The 18,383-nt window shown below is 34.6% G+C and overlaps 1 protein-coding gene across 2 annotated transcripts in view; it reads right to left on the reverse strand.

Annotated features, from left to right (window-relative positions):
* LOC110022764 (pre-mRNA-processing factor 39-like) overlaps positions 1 to 18,383 on the reverse strand; it is a 50,389-nt gene that overhangs the window by 4,838 nt on the left and 27,168 nt on the right. For both annotated transcript variants that reach the window (XM_020721861.1, XM_020721862.1), the window contains exons 8-9: positions 12,571 to 12,687; positions 1,193 to 1,235 (exon numbers count right to left, since the gene is read on the reverse strand). In XM_020721861.1, coding sequence (XP_020577520.1) covers positions 1,193 to 1,235; positions 12,571 to 12,687 — 160 coding nt within the window. The remainder of the gene's footprint in view (positions 1 to 1,192; positions 1,236 to 12,570; positions 12,688 to 18,383) is intronic.

Genomic DNA, 18,383 nt, shown 5'->3' on the forward strand with positions numbered 1-18,383 from the left:
ATCTTTATATATATATATATATATATAGCAACATTAATTACTTCTCATCAGACTGATTCTTCGAAAGTATCCGGTGTAGAGGCAACTCATACTTCACATATACCAGAACTTATTATGGGTACAATGGTTGGTATTTTTTCTGTTTCAGCTCTACCACCCCATCAAACTGATTCTTCGAAAGAGGAATGACAGGTTTATTCCAGGAGGAAGAAGAAGAATGTAGGCCGACTCTAGCTCGGGAACATATTGGATGATACATTGGTTACTTCTGGCAATGGCAATCATCTTACCAGCTTATTAGCTTGCTCCTTCCTTAGAACTAGAGGCAGAGGCAAGACCAAATTGAGTCGCTCTCTAGCCACCTGATACTATGTATTTTTGCACTGTTAGGCTTTTTATTGAAGTATCTAATATTTTTTTTTTCTGTTTTTCTAGTTTTGGAATCATTTGTGGTTTTTTAGTAGGCAGGGTGTCATGTTTGGGCCCTCCCACACATTGCTATATATATATATATATACACATACATATATATAGCAACATTTTTCTCATAAACATTGTGTGGTGCTCTTTTTTTTTATAGTGACTGGCTGACATGAAAGAGCTCAACCACAAGTGGTGAATTGTTGATTCACAATCACTGTTAGAAGTGTCAACTGCAAATAGAGTAGAAACACCAACATTATGGCGCGTTTCGGTGACGAAATTGTGGAGTTATACTGCAGTCAACAATTTCACATACATAAATGAAACTAATGGGATAATTTCTCTCTTTCTCGTTCTTCCTTTTTTTTTTTAGTGTGCCTATTGTGTGGGGGTAGCAGAGGGGAGGTGGAAGTTCTGTTGGTTTATTGCACACATGGACTACACTCATCATGATTCTACATACTCTTCACAAAGGCAATGACACTTTGATTGTCTGTGTATTTGTAATCGTTGATGTTAGGACACACATGCTTTAAGAGAAAGGATTTGCTTGACACCAAGAATCTCAATGGTTAATCTACGACCTATAATTCTGTCTGCAAACAATGATATGATAGTGGCATGAACAAATAAACACAAACTAAGATAATAAATGGAAAACTCTGGGTTAAAAAACTCATGATGTGATTGAGTAAAACTCAGAACACTTATTAGGAGAAAGGTAAAGTTGGGACCTCTATAATCAATTTGCATGGATTTTGTTGGATACCTTTGCGGAAAACTTCATTGGCAGCATCTACACTGCGAGTAGCCTGTAAAAATGTAAAAATGTAAAAATGAAATTGATGAAAAAGAATGATGTAAAAATACTACATTAACATGTGTCATTTAAAAATAAATATTCATCATTGCAAATGTTTCTTAGAATTAAACATAACAATTTGAATTCAATGCAGACGGAAGAATAAACTAAATGACATGCAGTAAATTCCAGCATGACAAAAAGTTTCATGACAAGCATTTTATTTTTACAAGTGTTAATCTGTCCAGAAAACTGGCATCATATCAAGCAGTAATGTAAGTACACAAGAATAGCAGTTTGCTGGAAAGCTATACGAGAATTTTTGGTGCCTGCATCCACTATCATAAGTATTGAATGCTTGTTTGTACTCAATTATGTTAATTATAGGCTGGCAAAGTGCATCAAGAAAATAAAGAAACGAAAAATTGCCAACCAACTACAGAAATGTCAAGCAAAAAAGAAGTTTCCAATGTTTTGGGAAGTGTCATTTTCATCCATTTATTTAACTACTTCACCTTCTTAAATTTTTAACTACTTCTTTCATCATGCCCTGCCCAATAGTTGATTTAAAATATGATATAAGTAGTGAAATTTACATATGCATCACACAATTCTTATGTATTTACATAACTCAAACCTAAACTTCCATATTTACATACATAGCATTTTGGTGCTTTGAACTTATGCATGAAAATCTATATTTCACTCTTAAGAAGTGGTAATAGTGCTATTTTTTATGTATATTATTGATTTAAATGTTATGTGTGTAATTATGAAACTTTAGGTGTGAGATATGTAAATACATAAGAATTGTATGCTTTGTATGTAAATGTCCCAATTATGTATCATCTTATCTCATAATTAAAGTTAATTGGTTGTATTTTCTTTCATTGTTATGTCTTAAACTATATATAGTGCTGGTTTTTACAAGAAAATTAAATGAGTTAGTTCCTTTTAATCCAAAATGTCTTATGTCACCTATGAACTTGAGTTGCTTGGTTATTAGCCTACTAGTGGGGCCGAAAATAAAATTATTTTACACAGACACAAGCTCGATTGCCACAACCATCTTCAATAGACAGTCCATGATGTTTATTTGAGGAAGAAAAAAATAACTACCTAATAGGATCAACAACTATACCAGAAAAAAAAAGGATATCTGGCAAATAAGACCTGAAAATATGAAAATAAAATGGTGACATCAAGGCTAATCAACTCCATGACTATCAAAAACAAAGAAAATTTCTGAATAGAAATGTAAATATTATTGCTTAAACTCAAAAGGGGTTACAAACAACCCTTAAAATAAGAAACCAACAACACAACACAATGACACCCTAGGGTGATGACAAAAGGTGGTGGATGGTGGCGGGACCGTAGAAGGTGGGGCTGGTTGGGTGCAGGATTTGTGGTAGGCTGCAAGGGTTGTGACTGCAGGTGTAAGGGAATAGGGAAGCTGTGGTGGGCTGTATGGGGTTGGGCTGCAGTTGTAGGGTGAAGGGATTGTTGTCGGGCTGCAGCAGGAGGGAATCCGAGAGAGGTGTACGAGAATACGGGAGCTGTGGTGGGCTGCAGCAGGAAGGAATAGGAGAAAGGAAACTTGCGTGTATGGTAAGCTTGGGTCTGCCAGGGGAAGACTCACGGCGGGATAGAGGCCGGTATAGGTGGGCACCTGGGAGGAAGGCTGGAAGGGCGGCACGAGCAACACAGCAGCAGGTGGCAGTGAAGGGGAGGGGTGCAGAGAGGTTGGCTGCGAACAGGTGGGTGGAAGAAGGGAGGGGACGTGGGGGTAGTTCACCACCTCAGAGCAAGATACAATCGGAGCACCAATTGTCCTCGGATACAGCCCTAGAAACAGAAGAAGAGGGACGCCGACGGCTATCCAAACAGAAAACTCACCAAAAACTCCTAATTCAAACCCTAACACACACATATACATAGGGAAGGGCTAAAATGAAATGAAGGATAATAGGAAGAAGTAATAAAAAAGGAAAATGGAACTGTTTTGGCAACCAGAATCCATCTTCAGTTATTTGTTTTCCCGCGGTACTGTAACCGCTCCAGTACCTCAAGAAAACTTTGCGGGAAAAGCTTCCGCATCAAGTTCTTACTATATTGCCGATCATATTTAGGAAGCTATCAAAGAAAATTAAGTTCTAAAAATACAGTAAAAATCTTTTGCATAAAGAAAATCCTTGAGAATTACGATAAAGTGCCTGATCTGTTGTTGCTTAAAAATCTTTTGCATAAAGAAAATCCTTGAGAATTGCGATAAAGTGCCTGATCAACTCTCTCAAACGTCAATGACAACAACTGGATCTATTTGAAGACAACAATTAGAAGTGCCCTGATAATGAAGCACTCTGCAAATTGATCATTGATAATAACTATGAGTTTAAGCTCTTCATGAGTCTAAACATTGATCTTCACAAGATTCATGAATGTTAGGGCAGAACCTATCGATATATAAATTTAAACCATAGTTGTCTTCAACTTTCAAGGAATGGAACTTATTTATTCATGTAACTATCAAAATAATTAATTTCAAGAATACGCTTTTCGTGATAAGCTAGCAATATATAAATTTAATTATGGTCATGTTAGTACAAAAAATTAGCATCCACATATTTATATTATTTTCTTGAATTTTAAACCATGTGTTAGGATTGTTTGCCCACTGAGATTTTAGCTCATCAAATGTTATAAATGAAGAAAGAGGGAGAAAAGCGTATTCTCTTATTTCTCAACTGCAAAATTAATGATGGTTTGGTTGTCACAGGACATCTTTATGGGATTGAACGTGAAGTACCCCAACACATTTAGTAACTTTTAGATCCACATTCCTTCACAAATTCCCATAGTGTTAGATTGTTAGATTTTGCACTACTTATCAAAACCACTACCTACTGCAAGCTTCTCCAAGTGACAAGATTTCCCTAGACATAGAACTAATACTCAAACATGAACCTTCTAGCCGTGAGTTCTCCTACCCAACTAACATCAATGTACACCTCTACCTCTCTGTTATATGAATCCTTAAACAATAATACTACGTCAGGAGGTCTTCTTAAGAAAACTCAATATATTGTAAATCACCTCCAAATATTTTTCATTCGCACTATTCATATGTTTACACGTAATGCTAACAGATGAAATGATATATGATCTAATGTGTGCAAATAAATAGACTTACCCACTAATCGTTGGTATCTATATTTTTCCACCGGTGTCTTTTCTCCCCTTGAATGTAAGTTTTTTACTGAAATTCATAGGAGTTTCAATAGGTTTGCACCCCAACATTCTTGTCTCTTTTAGTAAGTTTGGGATGTACTTTTTTTGAGATATCATAAAACCTATTTTGGACCTAACCGCTTCCATGCCCAAAAAGTATCTCATCACTACTAGATCCTTAATTTAAAATTCAGTGGCTAGGACCTCCTTAATCTTCCCAATTTTTTTTTCATCATCACCTGTCAAAATCGTATCATCTACATACACAATGAGTATATCATTCTTACCCCCTGTGTATGCTTTATGAATAGTGTCTGATCCGCTTAACATTAAATGTATTCATTAGATTTCATAATCTTCCCAAACTTATCAAACCAAACCCTTCGAGATTGTTTGAGACCATAAAGTAACTTTCATATATTACAAATCAAATATTTATTTGAGTCATTTTTCAATCATAGTGGGATTTCATGTACACTTCTTTCTAAAGGTCTCCATTCAAAAAAACATTCTCGATATCAAGTTGATGCAATTTTCACTTGTTGTTCATTAAGGAAAGAAGAGCTCTTACAATATTTAAACTTAGTCACTATAGCAAAGATCTCTTGATAGTCTATCCCATAACCTAGTGAAATATTTAGTCATAAACCTAGCCTTGAACCTCTCAATGCTCTCATTTATTTTATACTTGGCATTGAACACCATTTGTACCCAATATATCTTTTATATGGAGGAAGCTTTGTAAAGATCCATGTGCCATTTAGATCAAGTGCTTGGACATCCTCATCATCCGACTTTTTTCCACTATAGACTTTGAAGTGCTTCATGAATTGACTTGGGTATCTGCATTCTATCAAAATTACATTACAAAAGTTTTTATAAGTTCATGAGATCCTCTCATAAGAAAAATAATCCTGGACAGGATAGTTTGTTCATTTTTTCCTGTCTTCTCCACTGGATTCCACCTCCCTTGGAACTTCAGAGATGTGTGAATTTAGGCTTGGTTGTGAACAATCATGTGCATATTATTTTCTTATCCTGCTTAGTGAATTTCTTTCTCTTAGTGTACACACAAAGTTATTAATTGTCAATCTCAGGTTGGATGATCTCAACCGGTAGAAATTGGGAGTCCTGATGGTTAGAGGAAAGGAGAATAGGTTGTGATGACTTAAAGAATAGTGTAAATATCCAAAGTAGTATGGGGAAGTTGAGTTGGTTGTAATAACTAATGACTTTAGATCATTGCGGGTATCCAAAATGGGGTCCCAAGTCTGATATTCACCTGGACTCTCCTCCTAAATATCGAATTTATGGTAGTAGTGTTGGCTTTCAAAAAAGGTAACCTCCATTGAGTTGTATTTTTGTCGTAATGGGGGAATTGCACTTGTATCACTTTTGGTTAAAAGTATATGCAAGGAAAACACATTTGATAAATTTTGGATCAAGTTTTGAGCGGTTTAGTTGATAAATGTGAACAAAAGAGACAATCAAATACTTTTATATGAAGAATGGCTGAAAATATTATTAAGAATTATAATAGGAAATAATTTATGTGAGGGTCTGTACTGAGATAGAAGAAAAACATGACAAGTGTGTTTAGCCAATTGGCAAATTTTACACAGAAAAATCCCTGATTTTTTTTATTAATAAATAGATGAGGGTACAACTTTGTATCATAATGAAAATTGGGATAACCCGAACAATAATATCATAATAAAACTTGTTTTTCAACGGAATCGGAACAAATTCAGAAATATGGTAAGAGGATGGTAAAGAAGACACTTGTACATTTAGAGAATAGCTTTCCTTGAGCAGGTATAGACCTTAACACAATTAAGCACTGTAAATCACCTTCCCTGAATCAACCACCTAAAATTCACAAGAGTTTGAATGAAATTTAGTAACATAGTTAAAGTCATTAGTAAGTTTGTTAATTAAAATTAAGTTGCAACTTAATTGAGGAACATATAGCACAGAAGAGAGCTGAATATATTTGGATACTTTCACTTCTCCTTTCTCAACAATCCTAGAGTGAGATTCATCAACAAGCCTTAACAAATTTGAAGTGAGTGAACTATTTGTAGTTGGTAAGAGCATGAATGTCTCCAATCATTTGACCAGAAGCATTCGAATCTATTATCTAAGGTCGAAATCTTCCATTATTATAAAGGTGGTGGAATCTATTATCTAAGGTCGAAATCTTCCATTATTAGCGAGGTAGTAGAGCATGATACATTGATGTATCATCAAGCTGGTAGGCCACTCAAGTGCTTGAAAATAGTTTCTTCAAAACAGTTGTTCTTTGGTGAAGGGGCTAGAGTCAACTAACCCTTCAGCTTGGGCCTTGCTGTCATGGTCTTTCCTTGCCTAGGTTTCCAATATGCAGATTTTTCAAATAGTTTCCAGCACTTATCATTCTTGTGACTGAGTTTCTTGTAATGTTCACACAAGGGACAATTTTTCTTAGATTTTGCCTAATGGGAGGAGTTGTATGTGTATAAGCTGGAGCTTTTAGTACTAGATGAACATCTTTTCATCATGAACTTCTTTCTACTTTCTTCTCTTCTGACTTCAGTAAAGACTTCCTTAATGATAGAGAGAGGCTTCATCCCCAAGATTTTTCCTATGGTATCATCTACGTTCTAATTTAAACTGAATAAGAACTTGATCATTCTCTTCTTATCCACTATTATTTCATAGAACATAGCATTTTGATGACACTTACATAAATATCATACATAATTAACTGTAACCAGCACTTTGTAAGTGATGAAGTATTGAGTTATAAATAACTCATCTCGTCATAGCTCATGCAATTTTTTTGCGATCTCAAACAATTCTGCATTGTTTTCAGTACCGGAATAAGTTTCGCGAGCTGCTTCCCAAATCTTTTGTGTTGTATTATAAAATAAGAAATTTTCTCCAAACTCTAATAGAATTAATCAAACAATACATGACCATATGATTCTAACTCTTCCAAGAACGATGATTAAGATCAACGAGCTCAGGATCTGTGCTTTCTATTATGATTCAAGGTAGAAATTAACACAGATTTTCACAAAAAAATTAAGACAAACTTAAACTCTTATTGCAATAATCCAAAAAACTCACACAAATACAAAGATAAACACCTACAATTTGAGAGGTAGAGGATCTCTCCCAATTCATACATTTTGAGAGGCAGGAAATCTCTCCCAAACCCTAGACCTAAGACTCACAATCCAATCTTCTGCCTAAAACTAACCCTAGACATTATACCCAATAAAATAATAATAAAAAACTAATTTTCCCTTAGACATACAAAAGACAAATTTACCCTTAGGCTAGACGCCCTCGTAACAGTACCCACCCCCCACCCCAAAAGATGCATTGTACTTAATGTGAAAAAAAATGAGCGTTCCTCCATCCCCACGGCAGTCTCTATTTCGTCATTCTTTGTTTCCTTGTCTTGGACTATGAGAGCTTTTAATCATCGATCCTTGCAACGATGTCCTGGGGTAAACTTCTCATCACACCGAAAACATAACCCCTTTGCTTCTCCTGAATATATGTCTCTGTAAGGCGTTTGAGTGTTGCTCCCAATATTGGTCTATTATTTGTGTCTCGTACAGCCTCTCTCTGGATTTCCACTGTCTGAAATTTTGACATCATCATGATTGCAGCAGTTCCATACGACGCTCCATCTGTGTTGCTCTTGTTGGCTTTCTTCATTTGGTTCTTGTCTTCTACCATCTGGGCTAGCTCAATCATCTTCCTCAATCCCCGCAGTCTTAATAGTCGGAGTGTTGCCCGTATGTCGGGTTTTAAGCCCTTTATAAAATTCCCCACCAGTCCAACTTCAGAAATCCCCACAGTTATCTCGACAATAATTCAAATATCTCCCTATATTCCATGGCAATCGACTCCTAAGTTAAGGCATAGAATTGCTCGTATATGTCTCCTTCCTAAATGACTCAAAAACATTCAAACAAACAATCCTTAAATTCATCCCACAAATGATTCGAGTATCTAGTCTCCCACCACTGAAATCAGGCTAAGACTTCCCCCTCCAAACACAATGTTGTCGCCATGAGTTTTTTCTCCTCATCTAACTCATTCAACGTGAAGTATCACTCTGCCCGATACACCCACCCATTTGTGTCTTCCCCCTCAAACAGCATCTTCAACTTCATGACTCTAACATCCCCACCCCAACATCCTCTTACTCCATTGTTTCCCCCCATGTATCAAGGATAAAACTTCTACCTTCGACCGTAGTCATCCCCTCCCTGCTTTTCTCTCTTCTTCTTTGTACTTTTCCATACCTCTAACATAATCCTTTCTTCATGTTTCGGCCCAACCGCTGCCATCAGAAATCTCTAATTCACCCTTAATCGGAGCCCTGAGAGGAGGTTCGTGATGGTGAATGTTTTACTCCTTACATTTCTCACCTTTGATCTCTTTTCCTTTCGATCTTGCTACAGATTCCCAAGTCAACCTTTAGTTAAGATTTGCAAATTGAGCTGTTGGTTGGCTCTTGGAGTGCATCTCAATAAGCCCCTTTAGCATCTCTCAAATTTCCCCCATGCTCTCGAGTAGATCCTCCAATTGGTTCCTCATAGAAGAGAACCTCTCATCTATGGTGACAAATCTTTCTGTCATCTCAAATCTGATTTGGCTAATCTCTTCTTCCAGTTTCTTGTCCAAATCATCTAATTTCATGGTTTTCATTCTTCCCAGGAAAACTTTCGATCGCAAAAGACAGAAGCACCTGTACGCAGCTACGAGAATAGTGACTGTATCGCCCAAGGCACACTGTAATTCCGTCAATGAACATTGATTCTTATCGTTCATCACTATCCTTCGTGTGACAAAGCCGTTCGTTGGGATCAGAGAAAAGGATGAGAGAAGCGATCCTTTCCCCATGCAAAAAGAGAAATTGTACGTGATTCGGTAAGCCCCGATGCCTTTCCCGCAAGCGTTGAACGCATATGCATGGCAGGGTTTGGTTAATAAGATGACAGGCTCCAATCCCGCCTTTTCAACAGGCTCTGTTCGCGGCTCTATTGAGTAGAAGGCGCCTAAGGAAGAGAAAACTGGGAGTTTTGGATCTCTTTATGCCGCTTCCCAGTTGTTGTCCCTGATCGCGACTATATCTAGAGGTGAAGTCACAAAATCATTTAGATGTCATGGTCCTTCCCACGCAGCGATCTTTGCCCGATTGTATGGCAATCTCGAGTACTATTTCCCCAATAATCTTTGATCTGATACCAATTTATTATGATTCGAGATAGAAATCGACAAATTTTCACAGAAATTAGGAAAAACTTAAATTCTTATTGCAATAATCCAAACAACTCACACAAATACAAAGATAAGCACCTACAATTTGAGAGGTAGGCAATATCTCCCAATTCCTACGATTCAAGAAGTAGGAAATCTCTCCCAAACCCTAGACCGAAGTCACAACCCAATCTTCTGCCTAAAACTAACCCTAGACATAACAAGCCTATTTATACCCAACAATAGTAATATACCCAACAATAATAATAATAAAAGATGTAATAATAAAAGATTAAATTGCCCTTAGACGTACAAAAGACAAATTTGTCCTTAGGATAGACACCCTCGTAACACTCTCTCTCATGAAATGTTCCTCTTTTCCTTTTTCACAAATGTACATAAACACGGATTGAGCCCATTAAAGAAAGTTATGGTCATTAAGTTTATGATTTGTGATAAAATGAGAGAGTTTCGAGGTTGATTGGATAGAATTCTTGATTTTTGATTCATAACTAACCTCCAAAGTATAGCTCGCATCTTCATCATGTACTTTATCACATCCCCTACACGCGTTTAGGGTTGAAAAGGATTCATTGTTGATGTGTTACGTGCGTGAGCTACGAATGATTAGAAGACTTGGAAAGAATCAATTGGTTAGGAACTTATGCAATGCTAGCAAGATTCTTACGACTCAGTCTGTTCGGGAAGGAGTTGTTGGGTCGTCAGAGGAAGGTCGTGCATGTTAGCTGGTTGTCTGCAGGAGAAGGTAGTAGAACCGAAGTTGCAAAAGATAGTATTCCCTCAGCACTGCAGGAGAAAGGAGGGAACCGGCGTTGTACAAGATGGGCATCACTGGCACTACAGCAGATGGGAGTCAGCCGACGTTCGGCAAGAAAAAAGGAGAACTAGCATCTACAAGAAAGTACTGTAAGTTAACGTGGGGACCGAAGGGTACAAACACATAAATGTTTGTAATTTTACTTCACTAGGAAACGTCAATGGGGTCGCGGTTACAAACACGCGACAAGTCGAGATTGCTAAGCTGGGAGCCAACAGGATTGCAATCACGATTAAAGATGGGTCTACAGTAATGATTTTGGTGCTAAGAGAGGTTCTACAACTGAAGGAAGATCTAGGATTTGATCCCTAACTCTGATACCATAAAGAAATGTGGAGAAAATTGTATCATCTTATTTTATAATTGTAAAATTATAACTCATCTCCTTTTATAATAAGAAACTGCTAGGGCAAGCTTAAGTACAACAAATACAGCTTAGCCAAGGTAAAATAACTCGACAACGAACAAAAGAAATATAATATAATAAGAAGAGAACAAAAAAGAATGCAACTCAAAATAAAAAACTCAAAATTCTACACTAACTATTATTTTGAACAAGTCAAAAAGAACAGGTTGGCTATAGTCAAGTGACTGCATTTTATCCAATACCAAAGAATTTTGGGTATATAATTTTGGATAATATAAAAAAATAAGGTACGTGACATCAACTAAAGATTGTTAATATATATTAATTATAATTGAAGTTAATTAGAAGCTCTATAGTTATTTGATAATTTAGGTTATGCACACTTACATATTTTATGAAATTATGACTATAGTGTAAGTTTTGTGATGATCAAGGTAAAATAATTCTGTTTAATCCAACTTAGTAAAAATATGTACAAATATGGTAAAAAATGTGTTTGATTGGATTGTGAGCCTCTGTTACATCTCATTTGATTGGAAGCGATTGAAATAGAACATGGCAACAACCCATCTACAAATTAGTGACGTTCTTTCTAAGGCTCCCTAGAGACAATTTTATCAATCTAATCGCCAAGATGGGAAGAATGCTAAACATCCATTACACAGCTTGAGATAAGAGTGTTTGAAATCTGGGCAAAATTTGCATGACTAGAAACAGATTTGGAAATATTTACATACTGGATTTGAAGAAATCTGCAGAGCTATTACATGGACAAGAATTATATGGCTGCAAGCAAATGTGAAAAATAATAATATAACTGAATCCATGGAAGCAAATCTATATTGTAATACAAAGCAAATATGGACACATATTTGCTGCTGTTTACTGTCAATCTCCTCACATTATGCCACTTAAATGAAGTTTGTTTAATCACATACCAAAGAGATGCAAAAAAGCAGCTGGCGTAGTTTGTAAATTCTGAGAATTTTCATTACTGTCTGATACTAAGTATTATGTTTAGTGTATAATAGTAGTTTCTTTCATTGTTGTGTTAAAGTCTATATATTTTAAAAGTTTTTACTAAATGAATAAAATATGATAGTTCCTTTTCTCTTCTTCAATCCTCCAATTCTTCAGTTTCATTTGTAGTAAGATGGCCTGCACGTGGAATGTAACGTTATAGACTCACCATTTAGCAAGTTTTGGACAAACCTTAACATGCTCAGAATTTGTGGGCACTTCAACCATCCAGGGTTAGAAAAATAGTTGATGCATCGTAAGATAAGTTTAGAGAATAAACATTCGTCATATAAGTGACATCTTTGATTTTCATTTGACAGTATCCATGTTGTTTGCATGCCAAATAAAAAAACAATGAAAAAAAGGCTGTTGTAATATCTACTGTTCCTTCCCTACTGTACTTCTTTGAAGAAAGCATTAAAATCACATAATTCAGAATGGGCATTAATTCCTAAATGAACCACAATATAGTTGTACTCCGTATATTAAATAAATCACAATGCTGATATTCAGTAACTATGAACAATAAAACAATGAAAGAGTAAGCTTAAGGAATAAAGAGCAGCGTCCATCAGCCTGAATGACTTTTCCTGATAACAGATGAGAGCAAGATTCCAAGAAAATTACCACAAATTTAAATTGCGCAAAATTGATATACAAAAGAGGAAGTATCTTCAAAATCTGCTTCTCATGGGCCATTTTGATTGCTTTCTCATATATCTCCATGGCTGCTTCAACGTTTCCCTGCAGAAATCAATAAGCTCGGTAAATGCCTATAATGCTTCCTTAAAAAGCTTAATTTTTGGTTAAACATGAGCTTTTTTTTTACCCTAAATGGGCCATACATGTGATGCCATTAAACTGTAGTCTACTCATTTGTAAACCTATATCAAACTAGCCAGGGTGATCCAAGTCCTTTCAACAAGATATGCTAATGATTTGGATCTAGCCACCTAAGTCGGTACAGCTAAGCTGACTGATAAATTGGATCAAGTCATCCATGGCAAGTCACTCGGGAAGCAACAACATACCTGACTGCTATAGCAACAATAGCTCCTTATATAGACCATCCTCTAGAGCAGACCTAGACGTGCTCACGTAAATGGGGAGTTGAGGCTACAAGTTTGGGATCTCTCTGTCAAACTCTCTTCTACTCCAGATCTTTCATCAAACCCAAGACTTACATATTCAGAACAATTCGCTTGTATTTCCACTTTCTGATAAAAAAAAATTTAACTCAAATCATTAAGAATAATTCATAAAAGAGCTCACATAATTTTTGGGAATCTTAGAACAACAGCTCCAATAAAACCCCTCCGAGATCATGTTCAGCGAGGTCGAATTCGCTTGTATTTCCACTTTCTGATAAAAAAAAAAATTAACTCAAATCATTAAGAATAATTCATAAATGTCGGCGTTTAAAAGGGGGAAGTTGCGTTTGGGGGTCGCCCGTGAGGTCGCCTCCAAAAAAAAAAAAAAAAAAAAAAAAAAACTGAATCTCATTTTCAAACTTTCTTGTAACAAATTTCTAGAAGATCATAAAAAAAGAAAATAAAAAATTAGATATTCATAGATCATTCAAAGTAAACCAACCGCCTCAATCAAAGCTGGTCCAATCTCAAACTTGAATGCAATTCATATCTCAACATCTTAGCAAGTCCAAATAGGGTTCGATTAATTTCCATCGAATGAATCTCCTTCCAATATCATCCTCTTTCCATCGCCATTTAGATGCTAGCGAAAGCCAAGCAATTCCCTTGATCCTAATGGCATTGCTTCTCTTCTACATATTCTGAACCTAACTTTAATGTTCTTTCCCCATTTTCTTCGCAATTTTTTCCTTGTACTGTTATCCTGTCCCACTGAAATTCATCCTTAATTGAAATTCATTTCCTTATATGCCCAGACAGCCAAAAGCAGTGAATAAGTATTACTTCTCTCCGAGGCTCTATATTTTTTTTCCGGTCCTCAAATTTTTCCTTAAGTCGACTTCATACTTTTATTTCTTCTCTCCCACACCAAATCCTCCCATTGCCACAAGCAAGCCCTACTCATTATAGTATGTGCACTTATTTGTGAAAATGGAGATTCCTAAAACCAATGCCAAAATGGTTGGATAAAGTTAAAAATGATTGTGAGGGTAATGATAATGATCTGCTACAAAAACATCAACCTTGCTGCTATTGCATATTGACAATCAAGCCCAACTATTGTGTGCAAAATGTGAGGATTATTATCATGCCAGTGTAGAATTTACACATCCCTATGATTACCATCGCCATCATTTTAAACCCTCCGCAGCAAATTTCTTTAAGAAAGTCTACTCATGTTACCTCAGGTCAATCATTCTACCTAGTAAAGGATGCATGATGCCAAAAGTTATTAAATAGGGAAGTACAACCACACAAACGAAAATAGGAAATAGCAATAACGTGACATCCAACTCACACTAGGGGAACGATCAAAGAGTGCTGTTGATCAACTATGGGGGTTGGAAGGGACGGCAAGGGGTTGAAATGATGGTAGGGACGTTGGTGGATGGTAGTAGCAACAGTATGGGGTTTTGGGCTGCAGTTTAGGGGCAGCAGTAAATAAAAGAGGTTGTACAGTGGGAAAGCGGTGATAGAAGATGGTAGGGGTGGCTGGGAGGGCTGAGGGCTACAGAAAATGGCAAAGGGGTGGCGATGCCCGAAACTGCTACACAAGTCACTAAAGTAATATACAAATCTGAGTTCGTGTGTCAATCCCATAAGAAACGAATTAACTTCCAAATCAGAAAAATTTCTAGCCTACAGGTTTTAAGTATGGTCTGAAGTGTTCGAATTTTGGAGATTTTAAAGCTATTATTCCTAATTTTACAACTTCCAAAAACCAAAGTAAATTAAGCGAATGTTCTATCAAATGAAAGATTTTCCCCCTGAAATGGTTTATAAAAACCTAGATTTACCTAAGTGATATAGTTATTGATGTCAATCAGGAGCAGATTTCCTGCTTAGCCACTTCAGGTGGTCAAAGAAAGCTTGGGATTTCAAATTTCAGTTTAGTTTCATAAATAATGTAAAACTCCTTGGGATTTTATTTCTCCCTACACCGATTGCACAAACTTATAAGCAATATTCCTATTCTCCTAAGTTAGTGTAATTTAACCTAATTGTTCCACTAAGTTTTCTTCACAAACTCATTGTGCACAAGTTTTAACAAAACAACTGAACAGGTTGAGAGTAAATTAAGAGTAGAAGGTTAAAACACCGTCATGAAGAAAATTTAATTCAATCACATAACAAAGTGAAACTCCATATCCCAAGATGTAATAATTGTGTTTAACAAAAATGGTAAAATACAATATGAGTGACATTTGGAGGAGAAGAGTCGCTCGAGCAAAATCAAAGGAGGACTTGGACCTTGCTTGGAATCACTTTTTGTTTTTTATTCTCAATACGTTTTGTTTTATGTTTTCATTTTTAAAAATTCATTTCGTACTGTTATGCTTATACGTTTTTAAAAACATAAAATATAAACATATTTGGTTGGGTATCTTCTATTTTTTTCTTAAAAAAAAACTATACCTTTTAAAAAAATAATTAAATTTTAATAACTAATATCATTTTAATTATTGAAATTATTTAATTACTTAATTGTTTTATTATGTCAAGGTTTTGTTAAATTAAAGTTTTAATTGATTTAAAATTTTTAAAAGTTTATTAAAATTTTATGGATTAATAAAAAATTCAATTTACTTAATTAAATATTCAATTAATTCATTAATTAGTATTTCAATTAAGTTTTTTAATGTTTTATTTAATGATTTATATATTTAATGATATGTTTAAATAATTTAAGGTTTTAATTTTATTATTACTAACTTAATTAAACGAATAGTATTTTATTTGAATTATTATGGGTTTAATTGATTAATTATTAAATCAATTATGTAAATTTATTATTAAATTGAGTAATTATAAGTTAATTAAATTTCTTTAACTCCCATTTAAATAATTAATGCTTTAATTAGATGACTATTAGTATAATTAAGTATTTTTTGATATATTGAATTTAAGTAATTTTAATAATTCCATTAATTTATTAATGATTTAATTAAGCAAGTTTAGGAGTTAAGTAGTGGACTAATGGCTTAATTTGGTTATGAATTTCGACCAATGATGATTAAGCTAAATTAAGAATTTAGTGCATAGGTCCGAAAAATATATTTTTGAAACAGCGAAAACATAATTGATTTATTTTTTATATTTTGAAAACACGTTTCATATGTTTTAAAAAAATATTTTAAAAAAAATGAATAAACAAACAAAAAAAACCCCTTTTTTTTTTTTTTTTTTTTTTTTTTTTTTGAAATTTGAGGGTCATGGCCAATTTTTTTGAGAAAAATTGATAATTACAACCATAAACTCCATTTACAACTCATGATAAGAAGAAAAACAAGCTAAAAAGAAAAAAAGATTACAAATAGCAAATAGCAATAGACTTCAACAACTGAGAAGCAATGAATATCACCTACAAGTAATAATACTCCAAGCCTCCAGAAAAAAATCACCAGCAGAATCAATTCTCACTTGTAAAATCAAACTAGAGAAAGAGAAGCGAAGGACTACACTAGTAAATAGTAGGAATGAAATAGACGAAAATTAAAGAGATAAAGATTAATGAGAAATGAAGAATTACAGTTGGTTATTAAGCTCAGAACTTACTTGCACAAGTATTAATCAAAAACAGAAAATAGAAAATAAAAAATGATCTCATATAGGGTCGTTTCATTACAATTGGAATAGATAACACAAAAGAGGAAGAGTCAAGTGCTTCAAATGTCCCAAAGCTTTGATGTCGTGCAAAGAAGGTGATCAGCATCGAGGAAGTAAGGGCGAACCCTAGCATCGACAAGAGACATAGGCGTCACAATGGGGGAGAAGCTTTGAGTGCAATTTGCTTTTAGTGCAATTGAAGAGGAGCATCGAGCGGGACAAACTGCTTCGAGAAGTGGGAAGGAGAACAATGAGTGCGGATCTTCGCGGGCAGAGGGAGGTATCAAATCTAAGCAAAGGTTCAATTTGTGGCTTTAGCAAGTGCAATGACACCAAAGATATGAGGTGTTCAATAGCTAGGGAGGCAACATCGAGCTTGGAGAAGAAGCACAGCGCAGGCTTTGCGAGAGACGTGCAAAGAAGGCAGTTGAAACTAGGCGAGGTTAGGGTTTTGTTTAAATTAAAGTTAAAGGAGTTTTGTATGATGATTAAAGTTGAGAAATTTTATTTTAATTAGAATTTGTGATAATAAAAAGATTTTGATTCAAATCAAGTGAGGAAAGGCGTTGTGTTGTCATATACACTGTGTGAGAAGGTTTGAACTTAATCAATTAAGTTGCATTTGGGCTAAGTTTATACATATATATATATATATAAACTTAGCCCAAATGCAACTTAATGTGTGTGCCACATATCCCAGTCTGTTGGTTGGCATCCACGGTATAAGACCCCTCAGGTCCGGGGTTGAATCTCCTCTGGTACAGTTGGCTTTGTGAAATTGATACTCAAATTGTTGAGCAAATAAATAAATAAATAAATAAATATATATATATATATATATATATATATATCTGTGTGTGTGTACGTGTGAATAAGTAATATTTTGAAAGTTAAATTGATGTTAGTATTAATTTGAGTTATTCTAATCAATGGCAAAAGTTAAAGGTTTCTAATTGAGGGGATCAGTAAATTGATAGAGGTGTTCAAGAACCAAACAACCAAAGGAATTTATTTGAGGTGTGTTGTTACTTCAGAAAGCTTATTCAAAATAATTCAATAAAAATTTAAATGAAACTACTAATGCAACATCTAATTCACCTTTAGTTTTAGACATAAAGTATCATATAACAAATTAAATATGAAGAAAATTAAATGATTAATATAATATTATGATTTATATTTATAGACATTAAATAGGGGGGTGGGGAGGGGGGAACTAAAGACTCAAGGTGACGAGAATCAAGAGAAATCAAGTCGTAATTATGTTTTTAAATTACAGTAACTTTTTTTAAAAAATATATTATTGCTTATAGTTTTTCACTATTATGTCTAATTGCCAATATAATTAAACTATATCTGATTTTTCATATTGATAGTCATAAAATGCCCATGTCAAAACTGTTGTATAAATAATTGCATTATAATTTTTCTATGAAGATGTCACCTTATAATATGACATGTAAATTCTAATATAAATGGATAAACCAGTTTATTTCACGACCTATAATTTTAATAAGTGAGTAATTATTCATTAAAAGATAAATGCAAATGTCTCGTAAGAGAAAAATGTATATTATGAATAATGAAATATTCATTTGTATATAGATGTATTTCACAACCTATAAGCTTATATATAGATGTTATTATGTACATTTGTATACATTAAAATTACTGGCACGAATT

This window comes from Phalaenopsis equestris, unplaced genomic scaffold (assembly GCF_001263595.1).
Source record: "Phalaenopsis equestris unplaced genomic scaffold, ASM126359v1 Scaffold000202, whole genome shotgun sequence".
Classification (NCBI taxonomy): domain Eukaryota; kingdom Viridiplantae; phylum Streptophyta; class Magnoliopsida; order Asparagales; family Orchidaceae; genus Phalaenopsis; species Phalaenopsis equestris.